General features: G+C 33.7%; 2 protein-coding genes across 2 annotated transcripts; one reads left to right on the forward strand and one right to left on the reverse strand.

Annotated features, from left to right (window-relative positions):
* Positions 1-2,871: 2,871 nt before the first annotated feature.
* Positions 2,872-6,805, reverse strand: LOC102581304 (peptidyl-prolyl cis-trans isomerase FKBP15-1-like). Its single transcript, NM_001288006.1, is given in 6 exon segments — positions 2,872-2,948; positions 3,711-3,815; positions 4,664-4,754; positions 5,491-5,553; positions 6,574-6,623; positions 6,742-6,805. Coding segments are annotated over 6 exon segments (450 nt in total).
* Positions 6,806-7,120: 315 nt separating this feature from the next.
* Positions 7,121-10,394, forward strand: LOC102581637 (receptor-like kinase TMK4). Its single transcript, XM_006366936.2, has 2 exons — positions 7,121-9,522; positions 9,780-10,394. The coding sequence occupies exons 1-2, from the start codon at positions 7,239-7,241 to the stop codon at positions 10,322-10,324; spliced, it is 2,829 nt and encodes a 942-aa protein (XP_006366998.2). The 5' UTR covers positions 7,121-7,238; the 3' UTR covers positions 10,325-10,394.
* Positions 10,395-19,052: the final 8,658 nt, after the last annotated feature.

Raw genomic sequence — 19,052 nt, forward strand, 5'->3', positions numbered from 1 at the left:
ATACATTCCTACACATAAAATGATAGATGATCCTTTTACAAGGCCATTTCTAGAGACTTGTTTGAAAAACATGCTAAGGCTCTAGATTTGTATAGGATTTGATGATATTTCAGTATTGTAAAATAACTTGATTGTTATAATATTCTCTTATATATAATACTATTGGATTTATATTCAAATATAATATGCATGTGATATTTTGTAAGAAATAAAGTGTGTCGAACAAGTCGCGAGATTGGCTCTCTCACACGAGCAATCGCCTCTTACGTCGAGGAACATGAAGAGATGAGTTTCACCACCATATTATGACTTGTTTTATGAGCCAGGCAAACGTTTCTCTAAGATAATGAATTTAAGGATCACTGAAGAGAGAAACTAGGGTTAAACATCTGGAGGTATTTATACCAAGGTCTGTACGATGTTGGATAATCGAAAGAATGGGACGCATACACCAATATAAGATGTAAACATCGTAGAACGTGTTTCATACCACGTGTATCAAGTGATCAATGGGTCAATGAAAGAATGGTTTCCAGCTTCTTCGTTGTGTGAGACCCCAAAAGGTTAAAATGACTTTCAATGAAATACCCTTTTACCTTTTACTGTTTCTTGAAGTTTCGATCGGTGTTGCTACTTTAGCATGTTACTAATAGCCATGAGTGATTCGGCAATGAAATGCATGTCTAGGAAAGCAGTTGATATGGAACAAATAGATTAAAGTAGAAAGGGAAGATGATTAAAATGAAAAATTTAACTTGTATACATAAGTCGGCTATTACACTCGAGTGTAATTGTGTATATAAAGTTAAAACGTGAACTCGAGTTCACCTCTTTAAGAGGTTGAGGGATCAAATAAGTATCTACTAAAGTAGTGAATGACGTCTGGGATATTGTGAGTAATAGTGTCCTTAAAATTGTAGTGAATTCTTTCCACATGTGATTGGATTCCTACGTAGGGCTTGTAAAATCTTAAAGGTAAGCTCTCCATGCTCACAGTTCGCACGAACTATTTGTCATATGAATTGTGTATTTGATTGATGTTGTGTTGTCTTGGGTCTTGTCCACCATGTGCGAAGTGGGAGATGTAAATTTTGGGTCATGGGTCGCCCATGTGGACCGATCCGACCCAATTTGTTTTGCCCTATCCAATTTAATTAATTGATTAATTAATTAATTGGATAATCCTTTTAAAATGATAAGGGAGAACAATTACAGAACCTCCCCTTAAAAGATTCCTAGTGGGAGTTACTTTGGTGAACGTGGGAAACGTAAAAGAGAAGACAGAAACAAGAACAGTAAACAATATCACTCTTAGATCAAAGACATCCAACAAAAAGGACATTTAGTTTGTGAATCAAACTTGGATTCCTAGTGATTCAAAGACGGACTTGAGTGCAATCCTGTCAAAGTAGCAAAATCAACGACTTCCGCTGCAAATTAAGGTACACAACTTGTCGGTTTTTGCTCTATATATCTTACACGAACAAAGCAAAAAAAAAGGGGTGGGGGATTAAATTTAAAATGAAATCATGATTACCTTTCAAGCTTTCACTAATCTATGGTGATGACAACAATAAGGAAACATGAATAATGGAAGTAGAATCAAACGAGGTGTTCTTTTATTCGTTTTTAGCAGCTTTGTGTGGAGATTCGAACCCACACCTACAATGTGAGCAGGAGAGCCTCACACTGCTCTAGGCCGCAACATCTTGATGTGTTCAAAGTGTCCAATGTATTAAATTTAATTGTTACAAATAATATTTTACTTATGTATACGGTATAATTTTCTGGCGAAGGGTGTCCAATTGAACACTCTCGGGACACGGTAGCTCCGCCACTGCCTCACATCCATCACTAGTCATGGAAGATGGGTCAAAGGAAAAAAAAATCAATTTCTAGGCTTTTTTGTCAATTTGAATTTCCAAGTCAGCAAAAAACATTGTTTTATGTGATTTTTAAGGTTGAGGGGTAAAATTGAATCAATACATTAGCAGTAAGGTTATTTTTTACCCCAAAATCAAACGAAGAGTATATTTGATCCATTTCCATTAGTTCAAAGGTATTTTTATTATTTTTCCTAATTTATAGTTATTTACAATAAATATATACTACATTTTTATTATATCATGTAACTTTTCCTTATTTATACCATGTCATAACTAAACTATACTCAACAACATTAATTTATTTTTAAAATAAAAATAAATAAGCATAAGTTTTATAGTATTTCAGAATTCATTGTAGTATTCAAAAACTAAAGTTACACTTTTTGAGACATGATCATTTTCACTTTATTTGAAATTTTTGAAATTGGAGTTGAAAATGAAGTGTTTGATTATAATCCTTGCAAATAATATTTAATTGCTCGAATATACTTCTTTTTTTAAAAAGACACATAACAAAATAACTTGAACTAAAATTTAGAAAAATATAGTGAAATGAAAATAAGATTTTAGGTGATTTTCAAATTCTAAATACAACTGTATAAGTGAAAAAAATCCAAAAAAAAGGCGAAAGATTCTCAGTATCCTTCCTGAATAAACATCATCCACTACCGCTACCAGATACCTTTTTTTTTGAGGTAAAATAGAAAGAAATAAAACTACCAAGGGTACCATAATGTAAGAAGTAAAATGGAAACCCATCCTTGGAGTTCAACGTCCATCCACTTGACTTAAGCGGAAGAAATAACTAGTGACAAAAAGTGTAATTTTGCCAGAGACCAAATACTTCAGTATCTAACTTATCAAAGTATCTAACTTATCAAAGAAGCAAATATAACTAATAGATAGCCTAACATTAACAGATCCTTAGAAGTTTCCTCCTCCATACTTGAGCTAACGTGAAACAGTGCGTAGCGACATCGTGAAATCACAGTTCACTATCAGTTGTTGTTTTCTTTCCATTCACAGCAACCAGCTCAGTGTCGAACACAAGTGTTGCACCACCTATAAGTTTGAACAGATATAAAAATGCAAGCAATAAGTAAAATGAAACTACATTGTCGAAATTATTAATGAATTTCTTAATAGACAAATATGTGCCTATTTCATTTATGATCCCAGCATAGCGTTTCTCTAGTTAACAAAGGATAGATGTAGCCGTCATCTGAATTTAAGCAGGCACTAAACCCACATGATGAAGAATACGACATAATGCCCCTCCCCCACCCCACCACCCCCTACCCGCTCAATAAAATATACATGTCAATCATGGAGATCAAGCTAGTTACTAATCCAGACAGACACAAACTGACTTCCTTTTACATAGAAATCAAAAGCAACGCCAACAAAGAAGAATTCATTCTGGTGAAGACAGAACTTCACAATATTTGAAAAAATTCTTGAACAATTTTTTTGAAGTTTTGTTTATTTCCAAGTTTTTGCAAAAAAAAAAAATTTTAAAAAAGATTTCTGAGTTGACAAATTTCCCATTTTCCAAATTCACAAAAAAGAGAAATTCACCAAACAAACAATTTTCTGAAAACCTAAAGAGATTTTGTGAGAAGCAATGCAACCAGATTGAGAGTACATTTATGGCTAATGAAGCCACGCTATTAAAACTATTTGTTCAGAATCAGAAATAGACACAACAAAAATAGTTGACTAGGGTACAAAGGATAATGTCCAACACTTTACACTTGTGATCTATAGCTTTTAGCTAATGCTTTAAGCAGAATTTCTAAGTTACTAGAGAAGAGCTGATGTTACCTGGGATCTTTGGTGGAGATCCACTCTCACCATAACCAAGTTTAGCAGGGATTTTCAACTTTCGCTTCTCTCCCACACACATTCCAAGAAGTCCTTGATCCCAACCTGCAAAGCGACATTCAGTATCATATAGCTTGTATCTCTGTCAAAATCTCTATGTGTCCATGTCCTTAAATATTACCGTAGACTGTTATCATATTAAATGAATTACATAAAAGGGACATCAGAATAGGGAAGCATAGATCTAGCTTATAGGAACTTATACTATAGGCTTGCTTTACTTCATGAGTAGATGTGTTACCTTGAAGAACAGGAAACAAAAAAAGAGGTTCTCATACTTCATGAGGAGCCAAAGGCCTCATATCCCTCATATCATTGAAAAGGCACACACTTTTTATGGTGTTGTGATTTCATTTTGTCAGCTTCTATTTACAATGCTGGCTCTTTTGCTTTTTTTCTTTTCTCTTGCTAAGTAACAGACAAGCTCCTTTTTTCCAACTATTTACTTTGTTGTGATGAAATAATCCCTTTGGAACTTGTTTGGTGTATTATAAAGATTATTACACAAATCAACGGAAAAAGGTTTACTGTCCAAGGTGTTTTGGGTAAATTTCAAATCGCAAGCTCCCACAAAGTATTAAAAAGCCAAATCATCTTGAAAAGCAAAAGACAAAAGCAATAAGCCATCTTTTGTTTTGTAAGCGCTACACCCATTATGCATGCAAATATTCATGCTTATCATTGTCAAGAATTTAATGGCTTTTCGCTGAGATTCTAGCTCCTAATATGCTTCTCACAACTGCAGCTAGCTATCATAGAGGGAAACCATTAAAGAAGAAAAAGAAAAGGCAAAAAATGCACCAATGCAATGATAACATGTTTGATAGTTCCAAAGGATTAGAAATGAATAAATGATGTAGAATGAACATTGGTTAAAAGAATCACAAACAAACCTTTAATCACTTGACCACTTCCAAGTTCAAATTCAATGGGGTCATTCCTCTCATAGCTGGAATCAAATACAGTTCCATCTGTAAGTTTTCCCTGCAGGCGCATTAGGATATAGAGTGAATCACTTCGACGTTACCTCTAGTTTGAAAAAACTAAATCAATCAGACTCTTAAAAAATACAAGGAACTTCGCTGCAACCCTTTCATGTTTGTTTCATCAAATATCCAATGCTAATGCTCACACCCTGATTCTTTGACACATGGCATTTCCTTCATACTCCCTCTATTCCAGTCTATGTGACACTATATTTAGAAGCAGAGGAGTATCTTTGTCACATGACATTTCCTCAACTGTGGGAGGTGGATGATGTAGGGTACAACAGTTTAAGGAATAGGAAATGTCTAGTAGAAGCTCCTCTTTGATTGGACATGTTACAATATCATGACTGAAAAAGACATTATCTCTAGTGTAAATGATTCGTCCTTACCTAAGCTTGCCAAGGAATATGAATAAAAGCAGATGAGAAGGGGGGAAAATCTGAATAATCAAGTGAAATTTTTCTCCTTCCTAGCCCATTCTTAAATTCAAACCAATATGCATGAATATAATTCTCCAACATAATTGACAAAAGAACTCCAGTTATCAAAGTAAGGATTGCTCTTTTTTCTTTTGGATAAAGGTAAGTAAGGATTGCCTAAAAGGAGTGAACACAATAATTTATTCATCAATCAGTAGGTATTTAGAAACACTTCATTCCTATAGGTAACTTTCCTTCCATCCACAGTTAGGAGCTTTTAAATAGTTAAAGTAGAGAAGCACTTCTACTCACACTGTAGTGTACTGAGACTCTATCGCCCTTGTGAGCCTTAAGTTCGCAAGATGTTGGCTTAAACTGCAACAGATGGACAAAGAAAACAATAGGTTAGTGTTTAGACTACTGAATCACCAAATGAAAGAGACATACAAGCATTACTATCATCATCACGAAACCTAAAATATTGATGACTCTACAAAAGCAATGTAAACATTTGAGAACCAAAAGATACTAAGATTTCATGAGAGTATCAATAAATTATGCTTTTCTCCAGATAGCTGCGACACTGGATTTGATAAATATCTTCCCGACTTCATTCAAGGAGAAGTTCAATTTCATGGACACAACAAAAAAGTTATTTTACTACATATGGATCACCAATACATTCAGTAGACAAATACTACGTGAGTGATAGCATGACAACATATATTTATTTAAATGAGGGACAAGTATGATATGTAAGAGATGCGTAACAGATTAGCTATTCTCTCCTATCAACCAATTGTTCCCTGTTAAATACACCTCGTCATCAAAGCTAACCACCATAAGAGACTAGCTTTTCATTCCCCATTCATGCTTTCTATCTACACAGCTCACTGAGAATACAGTTGATGTGTACTCACACTTAGTGAGGGGTTTCACTCGAACCAATTAAAGAACCACAACTTCCCCCTCTCCGTGTGCGCAGATTCACTCTACACAATTCTGCTAGAGGTAACAGTATGAAGCACTTATGATTCAATTTTCATCGAATCACTAGTCTAAAGACTAATGTTGAGTGAAATAACATTTGCAATCTAAAACTATGCTCTTCTTCATATTTTTTTAAAAATTTAAATGCCTACAACCTAAAACTAGGTCAAAAGCAAGAGATCGCGAGGTTCATTCTATAGAAATTAGAAATATTAGCAATTTGCAATACAATACTCCACAATTAAATTGTCACGTCAGGAAGTCATATGAAACAAAAACGAAGAGCTCTCTTTAATTATAGAAGTTCAAACAAAAACGAAACTACATATATGATCAAACGCAGTTCATTCTTCAATCAGTTATACAAACATGAATCGAAGAATAGAAAAAGGCCAAAAGTTTTACCTTCACACCGATCTGCAACTCCGTAACATCGCCGGACTTCTTAGCGGAAACTGGAAAATAGAAATCGAAACTTAGAACGTTTGACTTAGTATTTCATTTTCAGTTCAAGAGAAAACTTAGCGCATTTACAGATCTCATACAAAAATCAATAATATTCAAATAGATTACCTAGAGTAACAAGAAGAAAAACAATGAAAATTGAAGTGGCATTAAATGCGCGGCCGAATTCCATCGTCGATTCTGTTTCTACACACTGCAAAATCTCCTCCTGTTCCCTTCTTTCCTTCTAGTAAATATGTAAGGGTAGATCCACAATAACCCACTACAGATCTCCGACGTAATAAAAGAACCAGAGGACCAATCATTATTTGCCACGTCATCAGCCAGGCTAATGACTGGACAATGCGTCCACGTCATCAACTTTTTGGTGGGAAAATAAGGAAGAGTACGGTGTCGTTTTTTTTATTTTTAAGCAAAAGGCAAAAAAGCTACTCCTATTATGGAAAGTTGGCATAAACGCTCTCTCGCCATGCCATACATTCTCTGCTTTCCTTCCTTAATTCAAGCATTGAACAGAAATCCAAACCCTTGTCCTCTTTCTCCTCTCTCACAAACCCTAATCGCCCGAACAATGAGGTGAGAGAAAAAGAGAAAGGTATGCTACAATGGGTAAAAAAAGGTACAAATTCTATGAAAAAATCCCCTGCTGCCTCCTCTTCTTCCTCCTCATAGCCGTTGCCTCACCGGATGAGTTATCCGTCGTCGTCCGTGATGGTTCTAACGATGATGCATCTATTATGGCTAAATTGGCTAAGTCTCTTATACCAACACCACCTGGCTGGTCAGGTACCAATGTATGTAAATGGTCAGGCGTCTCATGTGACTCTTCAGGCAGAGTTTCTTCAATTAGTCTCATATCAAAATCTCTAGGAGGTCAATTACCACCAGATCTTAATCAACTTTCTAATCTTCAAACCTTTAATATCCAAAAGAATCGCATTTCCGGTTCGTTACCTTCTTTATCAAACCTTCCTTCTCTTCAAGATGTTCATCTTGATTCCAATAATTTTACGTCTGTTCCAACTAATTTCCTTTCCGGACTAACAAATTTACAGAAGTTTAGCATTGATGACAATCCTGGTCTTCCTCCATGGACAATTCCTGATAGTTTGACGGACTCAACGTCCTTGGCTGATTTTTCAGCGTCTAACGCAAATATCATGGGTCAAATTCCGGATATTTTTGGGTCATTTCCTAGTTTGGAGAGTCTTAGGCTTTCGTATAATAATCTTACGGGGTTCTTGCCGTATTCTTTTGCTAAGTCTGGGATTCAAAACTTGATACTTAATAATCAAAAGCTTGGGCTTACAGGCAGGATTGATGTTCTTGGTTCTATGGAACAGTTAACTCAGGCTTGGATCCATGTTAACAAGTTTGAAGGGCCAATTCCTGATCTTTCTCTTTGTACTAATTTGGTCGATATCCAGCTTCGTGATAATAGCTTAACTGGAGTGATTCCTCCTTCTCTGACTTCCCTTCCTAAGCTAACTAACGCGTCTTTGCAAAATAACATATTTTTAGGCCCAATTCCTGGTTTCAAACCAAATGTCCAGGTGACCCTTGGAAACACAAACCATTTTTGTAATCCTTATCCAGGACCATGTGATCCACAGGTAACTATATTGCTTGATGTTGCTGGAGCTGTGGGTTGTCCGATGATACTAGCCGAATCTTGGGCGGGGAATAATCCTTGTAAAGGTTGGAACTATATTACATGTGATGCTAAGGGAACTGTGAGTGTAATCAATTTTGCAAAACAGAATTGGGTTGGTACAATATCTCCTGCTGTTGCTAATCTCACCGGTCTCAAATCATTGGTCATGAATGATAATAATCTCACAGGTCCTATTCCGGTTAGTCTCACCAGTTTACTAGAGCTGCAGCTTGTCGATGTTTCCAACAACAATATTTCTGGCAAGATCCCAAAATTTCGTTCCGATGTCATACTGAAAACGTCTGGTAATCCATTTATGGGGAAAGATGTACCCCCAAGTGCTCCACCTGGTGCAAGACCAAGTTCAAGTTCGTCAACAGATAATAACTCACCTTCTGCTGCCAAAGATGAACATAAATCTTCCGTTTCTACATGGGTCATTGTTGGTATTGTTCTTGCTGTTGTGGTCTTAATCCTAGTTTTGTGCTTGGTGATATATAAATACAAGCGTAATGGAAAATCAAAACTGAATAAAGGCAAGGAGCAAAAATTGAAGAATGGTTCCTCTAAAAATATGAAGGGTTATGGTGCAATTCCAAGCACGGCCAGTCAAAGTGATACCTCAAACAGTGAAATATATGTATATGATGGTGGGCATGTAACTATCCCAGTGGAACTTCTGCGAGAGGCGACAAACAATTTCAGCGAAGAAAATATATTGGGACGTGGTGGTTTTGGGATTGTTTACAAAGGTAGACTCCATGATGGGACAGAGATTGCTGTGAAGAGGATGGAAGCTTCTATAGCAAGTAACAAGGGTCTAACCGAATTCAGAGCTGAAATTGAGGTACTCACAAAGGTTAGGCACAGACACTTAGTGGCACTTCATGGGTTTTGTGTCAATGGATATGAGAGGCTTTTAGTATATGAGTACATGCCACAAGGGACATTAGGCCAGCACTTGTTCGATCATGATCAACTAGGATTTCTACCTCTCACTTGGAAACAAAGATTAACAATAGCACTAGACGTTGCTAGAGGGGTAGAGTATCTGCATGGTTTGGCACAACAGAGCTTCATACATAGAGATCTAAAGCCTTCTAACGTACTTCTTGGGGATGACATGAGAGCTAAGGTCTCCGATTTTGGACTAGTTAAAAATGCACCTGATGGCAAGTACTCGGTGGAGACGAGGCTAGCAGGAACTTTTGGGTATCTTGCACCAGAGTATGCTTGTATGTACAACACTCCTTTTATATTGCATGAATTAGTTCAATTTAAACCTGAGTTACCACAGAACAAGCAAAGGAACTATATGTCTAACTCGAGTCGTTATAATTTGCTAATAAATTTAATGGTTAAAATGCATGACCAGCTTAACTATCCCTAGTAAAATGAGAATTTCATAGTAGTATTTGATTAGGAATATATGTTATGTTTACACATGATAACTATATATTCTCATGACATCTCTGTCTTTTGTTGGAACTAGCCACTGGAAGAGTAACTACGAAGATTGATGTCTTCGCCTTTGGAGTGATATTGATGGAGATTCTCACAGGCAGAAAAGCACTTGATGAGAGCTTGCCAGAAGACAGAAGTCATTTAGTGGCTTGGTTTAAAAAGACGGTTGTGAACAAAGAGAAGATTGTAGAAGTGCTAGACCCGACCCTCCTAGATCCAGATGAGGAAACTTACCAGAGCATATGCAAAGTAGCAGAGCTAGCAGGACATTGCGCAGCTAGGGAACCATCTCAGAGACCAGATATGGGCCACGCGGTAAATGTCTTAGCTCCTCTGGTAGAGCAATGGACTCCCACTGCTGCTGCTGGAGATGATAGTTTCAATATTGACTTCACTATGAGCCTTCCTCAAGCCCTGCAAAAATGGAAAGCTAATGATGATTCCATGCTCTCTGAAGACACGTCGTATGGTGCCTATTCCGCATCCACAAGGACTTCACAGTCCATAACAGCAATCAGGAAGGTATCAGAGACAGACAAAAACGCATTTAGTTATACAAAGGAACACCAGTGAGTAATGTAAACATACTTAAAATTGTGGCGAAAACAAGTGTATATTAATGCCAAGGAACTGATAACATAGATATGCACCATTCTGTCTCATTTTCCGCTCATAGAATTTATTTTCTGCTCAATTATGGATCAGGTAGACATTTGGATTTTATAATAGATTCCTAAAATTTGGCTCTAAAATCCTCTCTATCGCTGTCAAAACTTAGCTGGACAAAAGTAGACGAAAAATAAGCCGCGAAAAAACATAAGAAAGACCTAATGAGCTAGTGAAATAGAGCACAGCTGCAACTTTTCCGATAAAAGATTTTCTCTTGGTTTGTCCTCTTCTTCTATAGATCCATAGTTCATACACAAAATTGAATCTGAATTTATGGTAATGGGGTGATTTTTGATGATGATATCTCATAAAATATTAGTGTGTGTAAATGGAAAATACATGTATCAGAAGTCCTTTTTTTATATGTGATACATACATGAGGCATATACTTTGTCTTAATTGGGTTGTATCAGAGTATCTAGTTAAATTGAGAATGTGTATCCACCAACATTGAATAGTTTGTTAATCCCTCCAGATGAGTGTTATATTTGATATATAGTGACTTGTCTTAAGATCAATGTGTTTAGAAAAATTGAAAAAATTAAGTTGAGCAAATTGATATAGTATATCCAACTAAACTAGACAAACATATACAATAAAATTGAACAAACAAATATAGAGAAATTGTTGTATGAATGATGCAATACGAATTTTAAAAGACTATATCAATGATACAATGTGAATTTACGTAAATTTCAGAAGGTTGTATTTGAGATATACAATGCGAATTTCAGAACTGTTTAAATGTATTGTAGTTATCAAAAGTATTGTCATGTATGGTAAATTAGTAACAATGTGCCGCTAGTTGTGAAATCTCTTCTATTTTTTATTCATAAAAATGTGGACAAATATACGCAAAATATGGGTATTCATATCGATACTCACTTTTGTAATATTCAAAATTGGAGGTGGCAAATGGACGGTTTCAACTAAATTTGCACAGGTCAGTATGAGTTGAATAAATAAATTGGACACTGCCGAACTCTGCCCAAAGCTTACATGCATGAAGTGAGATACATTAGGTCAAGATGTGCTAAATAATGGGTCATAACTCAATCCATTCAACTTCATCTATTATTTTTAGGGCAAACAACATAAATTCCACTAGTTTAACTCATAATTACTAGGAATTTTGATAGTTTTTTATATTACTTTCTATATCATTTTCGGCTATAGGATACATGTATCCATCAGGTTTAAAAGGTCGAGATACATGATTTAATACTTTTGAAATAAATGTTGTAACTTATTTCCTTAATTAAAGTAGTAACTTATGGTAAATTTACAAACAAAACGGATTTGAATGAGCCTTCCATATTAACTAACTTTCACATATAACAAACATAAAAATCATATTTGTATGTTATAATTATAGTTTGCATAATTGCGCTCCATAACAAATTTTATGTTTGCTATGGAGCTTTTGATTTGTATAATTCGCTAGATATATCCAATTTTATACAAATTGTTCAGTTTTGTATAAATTCATTTATACATTGTAATTTGTATAATAAGATCTGTATTTGTATAATTTTAAGTGTATAAGATGAAAATATATATATTTGTATTTGTATATACATTTTTCTCTCGCTTTATACAAACACAAACGCATTTTATACATTTGCATACCGAATGGTAATTGTATACCGAAAATGCTATTAATTCAAATTAAATGCTATAGCCATAGTTTAATTTATTTGTAATTCGCAGCAAACATCCCATTTTTTGCTATTTGGTTCGGTATACAATTAGCCTTTTCGGTATACAATTAGCCATTTTATACATTTCGGTATAAAATGTATAAAATGCGTTTGTGTTTGTATAAAGCGAGAGAAAAGTGTATGTACAAATATAAATACATATATTTTCGTCCTATACACTTATAATTATACAAATACAAATCTTATTATACAAATTACAATGTATAAATGAATTTATACAAAACTGGACAATTTGTATAAAATTGGATGTTTCTAGCGAATTATACAAATCAAAAACTCCATAGCAAACATAAAATTTGCTATGGAGCGCAATTATGCAAACTATAGCCATAACATACAAATATGATTTTTATGTTTGCTCCTATTAACTAATACTCCCTCCGTCCACTTTTAATTGTCATGGTTTCCTTTTTTAGAGTCAAACTATAAGGACTTTGACTAATATTTTATGATGTATTTTTTATCATATTGATATGCAAAAAAATTGTAATTAATACGTATAGTTTTTGAATATCTAAATTTTTTGTTTAAAATATTGAATTAATGTAATCTAATTTAACTTTGAAAATTAGTCAAATTGACTTTTGAAAAGTGCAACATGACAATTAAAAGTGGATGGAAGAAGTACGAGTTTCCTAAAAAATCCAAATTATAATTTTTTTTTGAGTATAATTACTCTAACAACTTTTGAGTATTTATTCTTTTGAGTATAATTACCCGTCAGATACATGTATCCCACAAATTTTTAGTATAATTACTTTAACAACTTCTAAAAAACATCTAATTTCTTCTATTTATTTTCCAGCAACAACAAAGTGAACAACTTTTTTCAGAAATTTGATTTTGTTTTTTTGAATTTTGTGAATTTTTTTCTTCAATTTTCATGTTTAGAAAGCAATGTGTATCTCGCACTATGTATCTGATTCATGCATCTAATTTCATTAGGTGTATCTGTTATATGCGTATATTATTTCTTCCCATTTATTTTCCAGCAACAACAAAGTGAACAACTTTTTTCAGAAATTCGATTTATTATTTTGAATTTTGTGATTTTTTTTTTAAAAATTTATGTTTAGAGAACAATGTGTATCTCGCACTATGTATATGATTCATGCACCTAATTTCATTAAATGTATTTCATTAGGTATATCTCCTGTGTACTTATATATGATACATACCATGTATTTGAAACATGTTATAATCTGAAGCATGTATCTAATTATTCAATATTAATCTTTTAATTTATATATATATACATAGAAGAAAGAGAGATACATAAATGAAGGGAAAATACATAAAAATATTTATATATGTCTAGCAAACATTGTATCTTTACAAATCTATCGTAAGTTCACTAAGTTCAGAACTAAAATCCAGTGTTTATATGGCTCTGGATCTTGTCTTTCAACTTCTTTTTCTCCGTTCTAACAATCCAGCATTGAAAACATTGGCTAAAGCATCGAAAGACAAAATCCAAAATCTCATCCTCTACAATTATCCTTCATTTTCCGGAGCTTTTGTTGCATTGTTCTCTCACCTTTATCATTCTCGTCTCAACATACCTTACCTCGTCTTGCCTTTCTCTTCCGTTGAACCCTTTAGGTAACTTCTTTTTTACAAAAAAAATTCACAGTAGAAAAATGTGATAAGAAAAACCATAAATTTAGTTTCTGATGGTTTAGTGAAGAAGATCTATGAGGGAGAAGGAAGAAAGAAAGAAAATAGTGAGGTGAACTTGGAATAGGAGATTGATGATGAAGGAAGAGAGAGCAGATAGAGGTGATACAGAACAGTGGGGGGGGGGGGGTATATTGTTGGCATAGGAGTTTGGGGGACAATTGTTAACTACCTTTAATTAAAGAATTAATTTTAATTTCAAGATAATTATTTAATATCATATTTAAGGGATTTGTGTATCTAATTTAACTTTTTAATATATATGGTATAATTATTAAAATGTGGTATTATGAATAATATATTTAACTATAGGTAAAATTCTTCTTTTTAAAAGATAATCGGACAATTAATGGTTGTATAGGATGTGTATAAAAATTGTATCATTATTGTATAAAAATATATTATTGTTGTGTATAAACTGTATATGCTTTTATATATTTCAATTGAACTAGCACATTATCATTTATATGTTTTAATAAATAGGTTTTGTCTTAAATGTATGGATATAAAGTATATATTGAATATGAAAAGTTTATTGATAAAAATGTATAATGTACGTATATATTGTATAAAGTGAGTATTTATTGTAAAATCATGAGATAGAGTTGAAGTTTTGTTTGGACATGCGATTTGAAGTTTTTGTGTTGTATATTTTCTCATAAACAGAAAAATCTCATAAGTTGTAAAACTATTAAAATAGTCTCAATTGTTTATTCAATTTTACCAAATAAACAAAAAATTATAAAATCGCATAATAAGTTATTACAAAGTCATTGTGGTTAATCTTTTTCACTCAATATAAATGAAAAATTATTTTTTAATCAAACATTAAAGTAGTAGTAATAAATTTGGTAAAAAAAAAAAATTAATTTGATGAATATAAATGGTAAAGTAGGAATTGATTTAAAGTAATAATAAATTTTATATTGGTGAGAATAATAAATTTTAAAAAGTAATGACATGATTATTAATTTTATTTATATATGAAACAAATGGTTAGTAGATATAAATGTGGGTTGTTTTAACAAAATATAAACTTGTGGATCAATTTTTGTATGAAAAAAATCTCAAATCATGATATGAAATTTCCAAATCAGTATTTTTGGAGAAGATATTTCATCTCTTATGAAATCATTAGATAGAATCAGCGTGAAATTACATGGTCAAACACCTACTTGATTGAGAAAGTGTAGTACTCATCCGAGTGTGAATTAATGAACTATTTCATGTTGGCTTTAGACAATTCTGAATCTCCATCATTGTCGTTGCACAATGATGTGACATGAGAACTTACCTCTAGTGTGCGTCCTTTTCTTTCCCTTTCGTCCTAGAAAAGTCATGAGGTTATCATAAATTCATGCACTTAAAATTATCATGTTAATATCTTCTGTATCGCACATTCCCATCTAAATAAAACAAAATGAACACAATATGTAAGCACCTTACCAATTTAAGTAGAGGCAGAGTCAGAATTTTGAAAAGGAAAAAAAAATATGAATACTGCCTAAATTATAATTGAACTTTCAGCTGTACGTATTGAACGATTCCTATTATTCTCTTAAAGGGTCATTTTGTTTGAAGGATAACATTAAATAGTCTTAAAATTAAATTATAGTATCATTTAATTTGTTGTTTGTTTGGTAAGTTTGAGATAACTTATTCCGAAATTAATAATTAGTATCGAGATAAGTTATCCATCCTCTTGGGTGGTATAGTAATCTCGAGATAACTTATCTCGAGATAAAATAGGAAAATGACAAAAATATCCCTTTAAATTCTTTTTATATATTACTTTTTATATTTATGAAGGTTATTTTTGTAAATAAATAAATTGTTCTTAAAATTTATTATTTTGAATACTACAAACTAAACAGTCAATAAAAAATAATCTTAACATAACTTATCCCATCATAAGTCATAACTTATCTCATGATAATTAACCGCATCATTACCTGAATTCAAACCAAACAGCTCCTACCTGTTTAGAACAAAACTTGCTAACCCTCTTAAGCACGAACGAGGTATAGATTGTACTTGAGAAAGAAAAAAACGAGAAAATGGTCAAATGACCCCCTAACCTATTAGTCAATTTCCAACTACACACCAATACTTCATGGGAGTCCTATTACCCCTCGAACCTTTTATTTTTAATATTTTGTAGCCCTTAAACGTTGACATGTCCAAGAAGGTGAATGCACTTTCCTTAGGTGCGTCAGAACTTATCTAAAGCATATAATCTGCATTTTAAATCCACGTGTAAGCTGAAATCAGCCTAAAATTAAGGCTGCCAGCTGTAGCTTGTCCTCAAGTAAAACTCACGTTCATCAGTTCAAAAAGAATGTCTCAAACAGTGCTACAAAAGACTCAATCATGAATGCACAAACAAGACTCAACTTACTCATGCAAGGATCAATTGTGCACTCAAAGATTCAAATTGTGACTTACCATTATCAAAGAGGCTCAAGTTCACAATACTTGCTTCGAATGCAAGTTCAAGCTCAACAAAGGTACTCAAATACCTCACAACAAAGATGATTTCATATTCACACATAATTCTTCAACAATTTATAGTTCTAGAATCACATACGACTCTCACACTCACAAAGATGAACACATGCATGACTTCACCCATAAGTTTGCCCTTATTTTCCAATTAACACTCGTTTCAGCTCACTCAAGAATAAAAATGTCTTTTCAAAGCTTGTAACGGAGCTGAGTGTAAAGGTATGGTCATTTAGGCTCAGTGGCAGCTACCCTCGTGAAATGTGGTTTGAACATCACTTTCTTCCTTTTCTTCAACATTTTAATCATGCTCAAAATTCACCTCATTATTCACTTTTACATGGACTACCAGATACCCCATTTCTTTTTGCAATTTTCATCACTTTATTTCACAACTTTTTCATTCTTTTTCTTTTGCTTTCTTTCTCTTTTTTTTTATATGGAGGGGTTCCATATTTTTCAAGACAATGGATCAAAGGGGACTTCTTTACACTTCTTGATTTACCTTTTCTTTTCACCACACCCCCAACATAGGCTTTTGACTTAAGTTGGCTATTCAAACAAACCACACTTCATGAGGATTATGGGTGAATGGATAAACAAGGGTCACAGTTGCTCACATTTTTTCCAAGAAAAGGATAAGGCTCAAAGGGGTTCAAGCAAGGTTCATGTCACGTCCCGAGCCTATACCCTGGACGTGGCCGGCACTCGAGAACCATTGTTGGTCTCCAAGCGAACGCTCATCCTGGTTGACTACAAGCGGAAGACTAACTCAAGCATACAAAGCTTAAAACTGAATAAAAATTCATAACTTTAAATACAAAGCTTTAACTCAAAAGAAAACTCTGAATAATATAATATATTAAACTCGACCCAAAATGGGCAACTTAGGTCTTAAAAACATTTAACAAAATAAATGAAACAGACTTCTCAAACTCTACTATCTATCTATGAAGCCTCTAAATGACAAAGATGGAAGTCGGGACAAGACCCACGACATCCTAACAACTGATATAACTGAAAGGTAAAGGAAATCCTCTGGAAGCAAGAAGACTCACCATAGCTAACTCGAAACTCCATGTGGTATCAACGAAGGTCCTATTGATGATCCCGAATACTTGAATTTGCATCATGAAAGGATGCAGACCAAATGGCTCAGTACATGGAATGGAAGAGCATGTAATGGGAATACTAAATTACCTCTTCTCAAACTTACTCAACTCAAGGAATACTCAAGGATACTCAAAACTACTCAAACATACTAAATTCAGAAGTACTCAAGGATACGATACTCAATTAGTAATAATGTTCTCACCTCAGTGAAACTCTACAATAAGGTACTCAACACAATGAATCACAGATCAACTCAAGATACTCAACTCAATATAAGGCAACAATAAGAGATGCAATATATGGAAAGTTTTTAAAACAACAGAAATCAACTCTATGCATTTAAGAATACAATATACTCAGTTTGTATATATAAAAATACAATAATACTTTGTGGGAGTTTCTCTAACCGACAACCACCACTATGAGCCTATGTGATGATACATCGTCTTGCCCACGCCGCCAGAATTGTCCAATACGTTGTCGTCATATAGAACGCCTTAACTAAGTGGATTCACTAGTCTATGCTAAAATTCACTAAGGAGTCATCTAAAAATTATGATCCTTTCTACCCATGATGGTTACATGGTTTATGGAGACGAGAGTTATCTAAACCCAAACTGGTCCCCATATCGGTGCTCGATACTACTCCAAAAATACTCAGCTCATATGTTTAAAAACATAACTCTTTTGTAGTTTGACATTATTACTGAAAATCTTTCTCTAAAAAGAAATGTTACTCAAACTGCTCAAAACACTTTTGGAAATCTCAGTTTCCTCCTCTTTTAAATGTGAAAACATTTACTCTTGGGAATACTTAGTTCTCATATATCACTTTAAGAAATAAACTTTACTCTTACTCTTTACTCAATTCAAAGCTTAAGTCTTAAAACAAAAGTTAAAACGCTTGTAAAAGACTTATCAAAATATGTTTCATGCCGAATTATGGACGTGAACGACGCAATGCAAGATTTTCAATAACCATAGATAGAACTCAATACGTGGGACTCAAGAACTTTAATGATGCTACTCATTTAAAGACTGCTCAACTCAAAGGGTTCATGCCGAATTATGAGAATGAACTACTCAACTCAAGGGCTCAAAGATACTTCTCATCTCAAGACTGTTCGACTTATAGGGTCCATGTAGAATTATGAGCATGAACAATTCAACTCTAGGACTTCATGGGTAACATGAAATAGTCCAATGATTAGAAATATAATCTCACAGGGGATTAGGAACTCAAGACTTAGAACTTGAAGATACTACTCCTCTCAAAGGTACTCAACTCATGGAGTTCATGCGAAACTTATGGGCATGAACGACTCGACTCAAGGGTCAAATTATCAATAAGGAACTTATTAATACGACTCTTCTCATTCTCATACTTACTTACTCAAAACTTGGCTCGAATCGATAGTTGATCTCAAAGGATTCACAATTGAACTCAAAGACTTTCTTGAACACTACTCTTAACTCTCTTTTGAATATGAATTATGAATTCAAGAGTTTTGTTTCATGATATGAAGGATCTCATGAAGACCAAGTAGACTCATGAATACATTTTCCTCATCCTCATACTCACTTGATTGAGTCTTGAAACAAGTTACTAGAAGTTGTAG

Source organism: Solanum tuberosum, unplaced genomic scaffold (genome assembly GCF_000226075.1).
Source record: "Solanum tuberosum cultivar DM 1-3 516 R44 unplaced genomic scaffold, SolTub_3.0 scf00641, whole genome shotgun sequence".
NCBI lineage: Eukaryota > Viridiplantae > Streptophyta > Magnoliopsida > Solanales > Solanaceae > Solanum > Solanum tuberosum.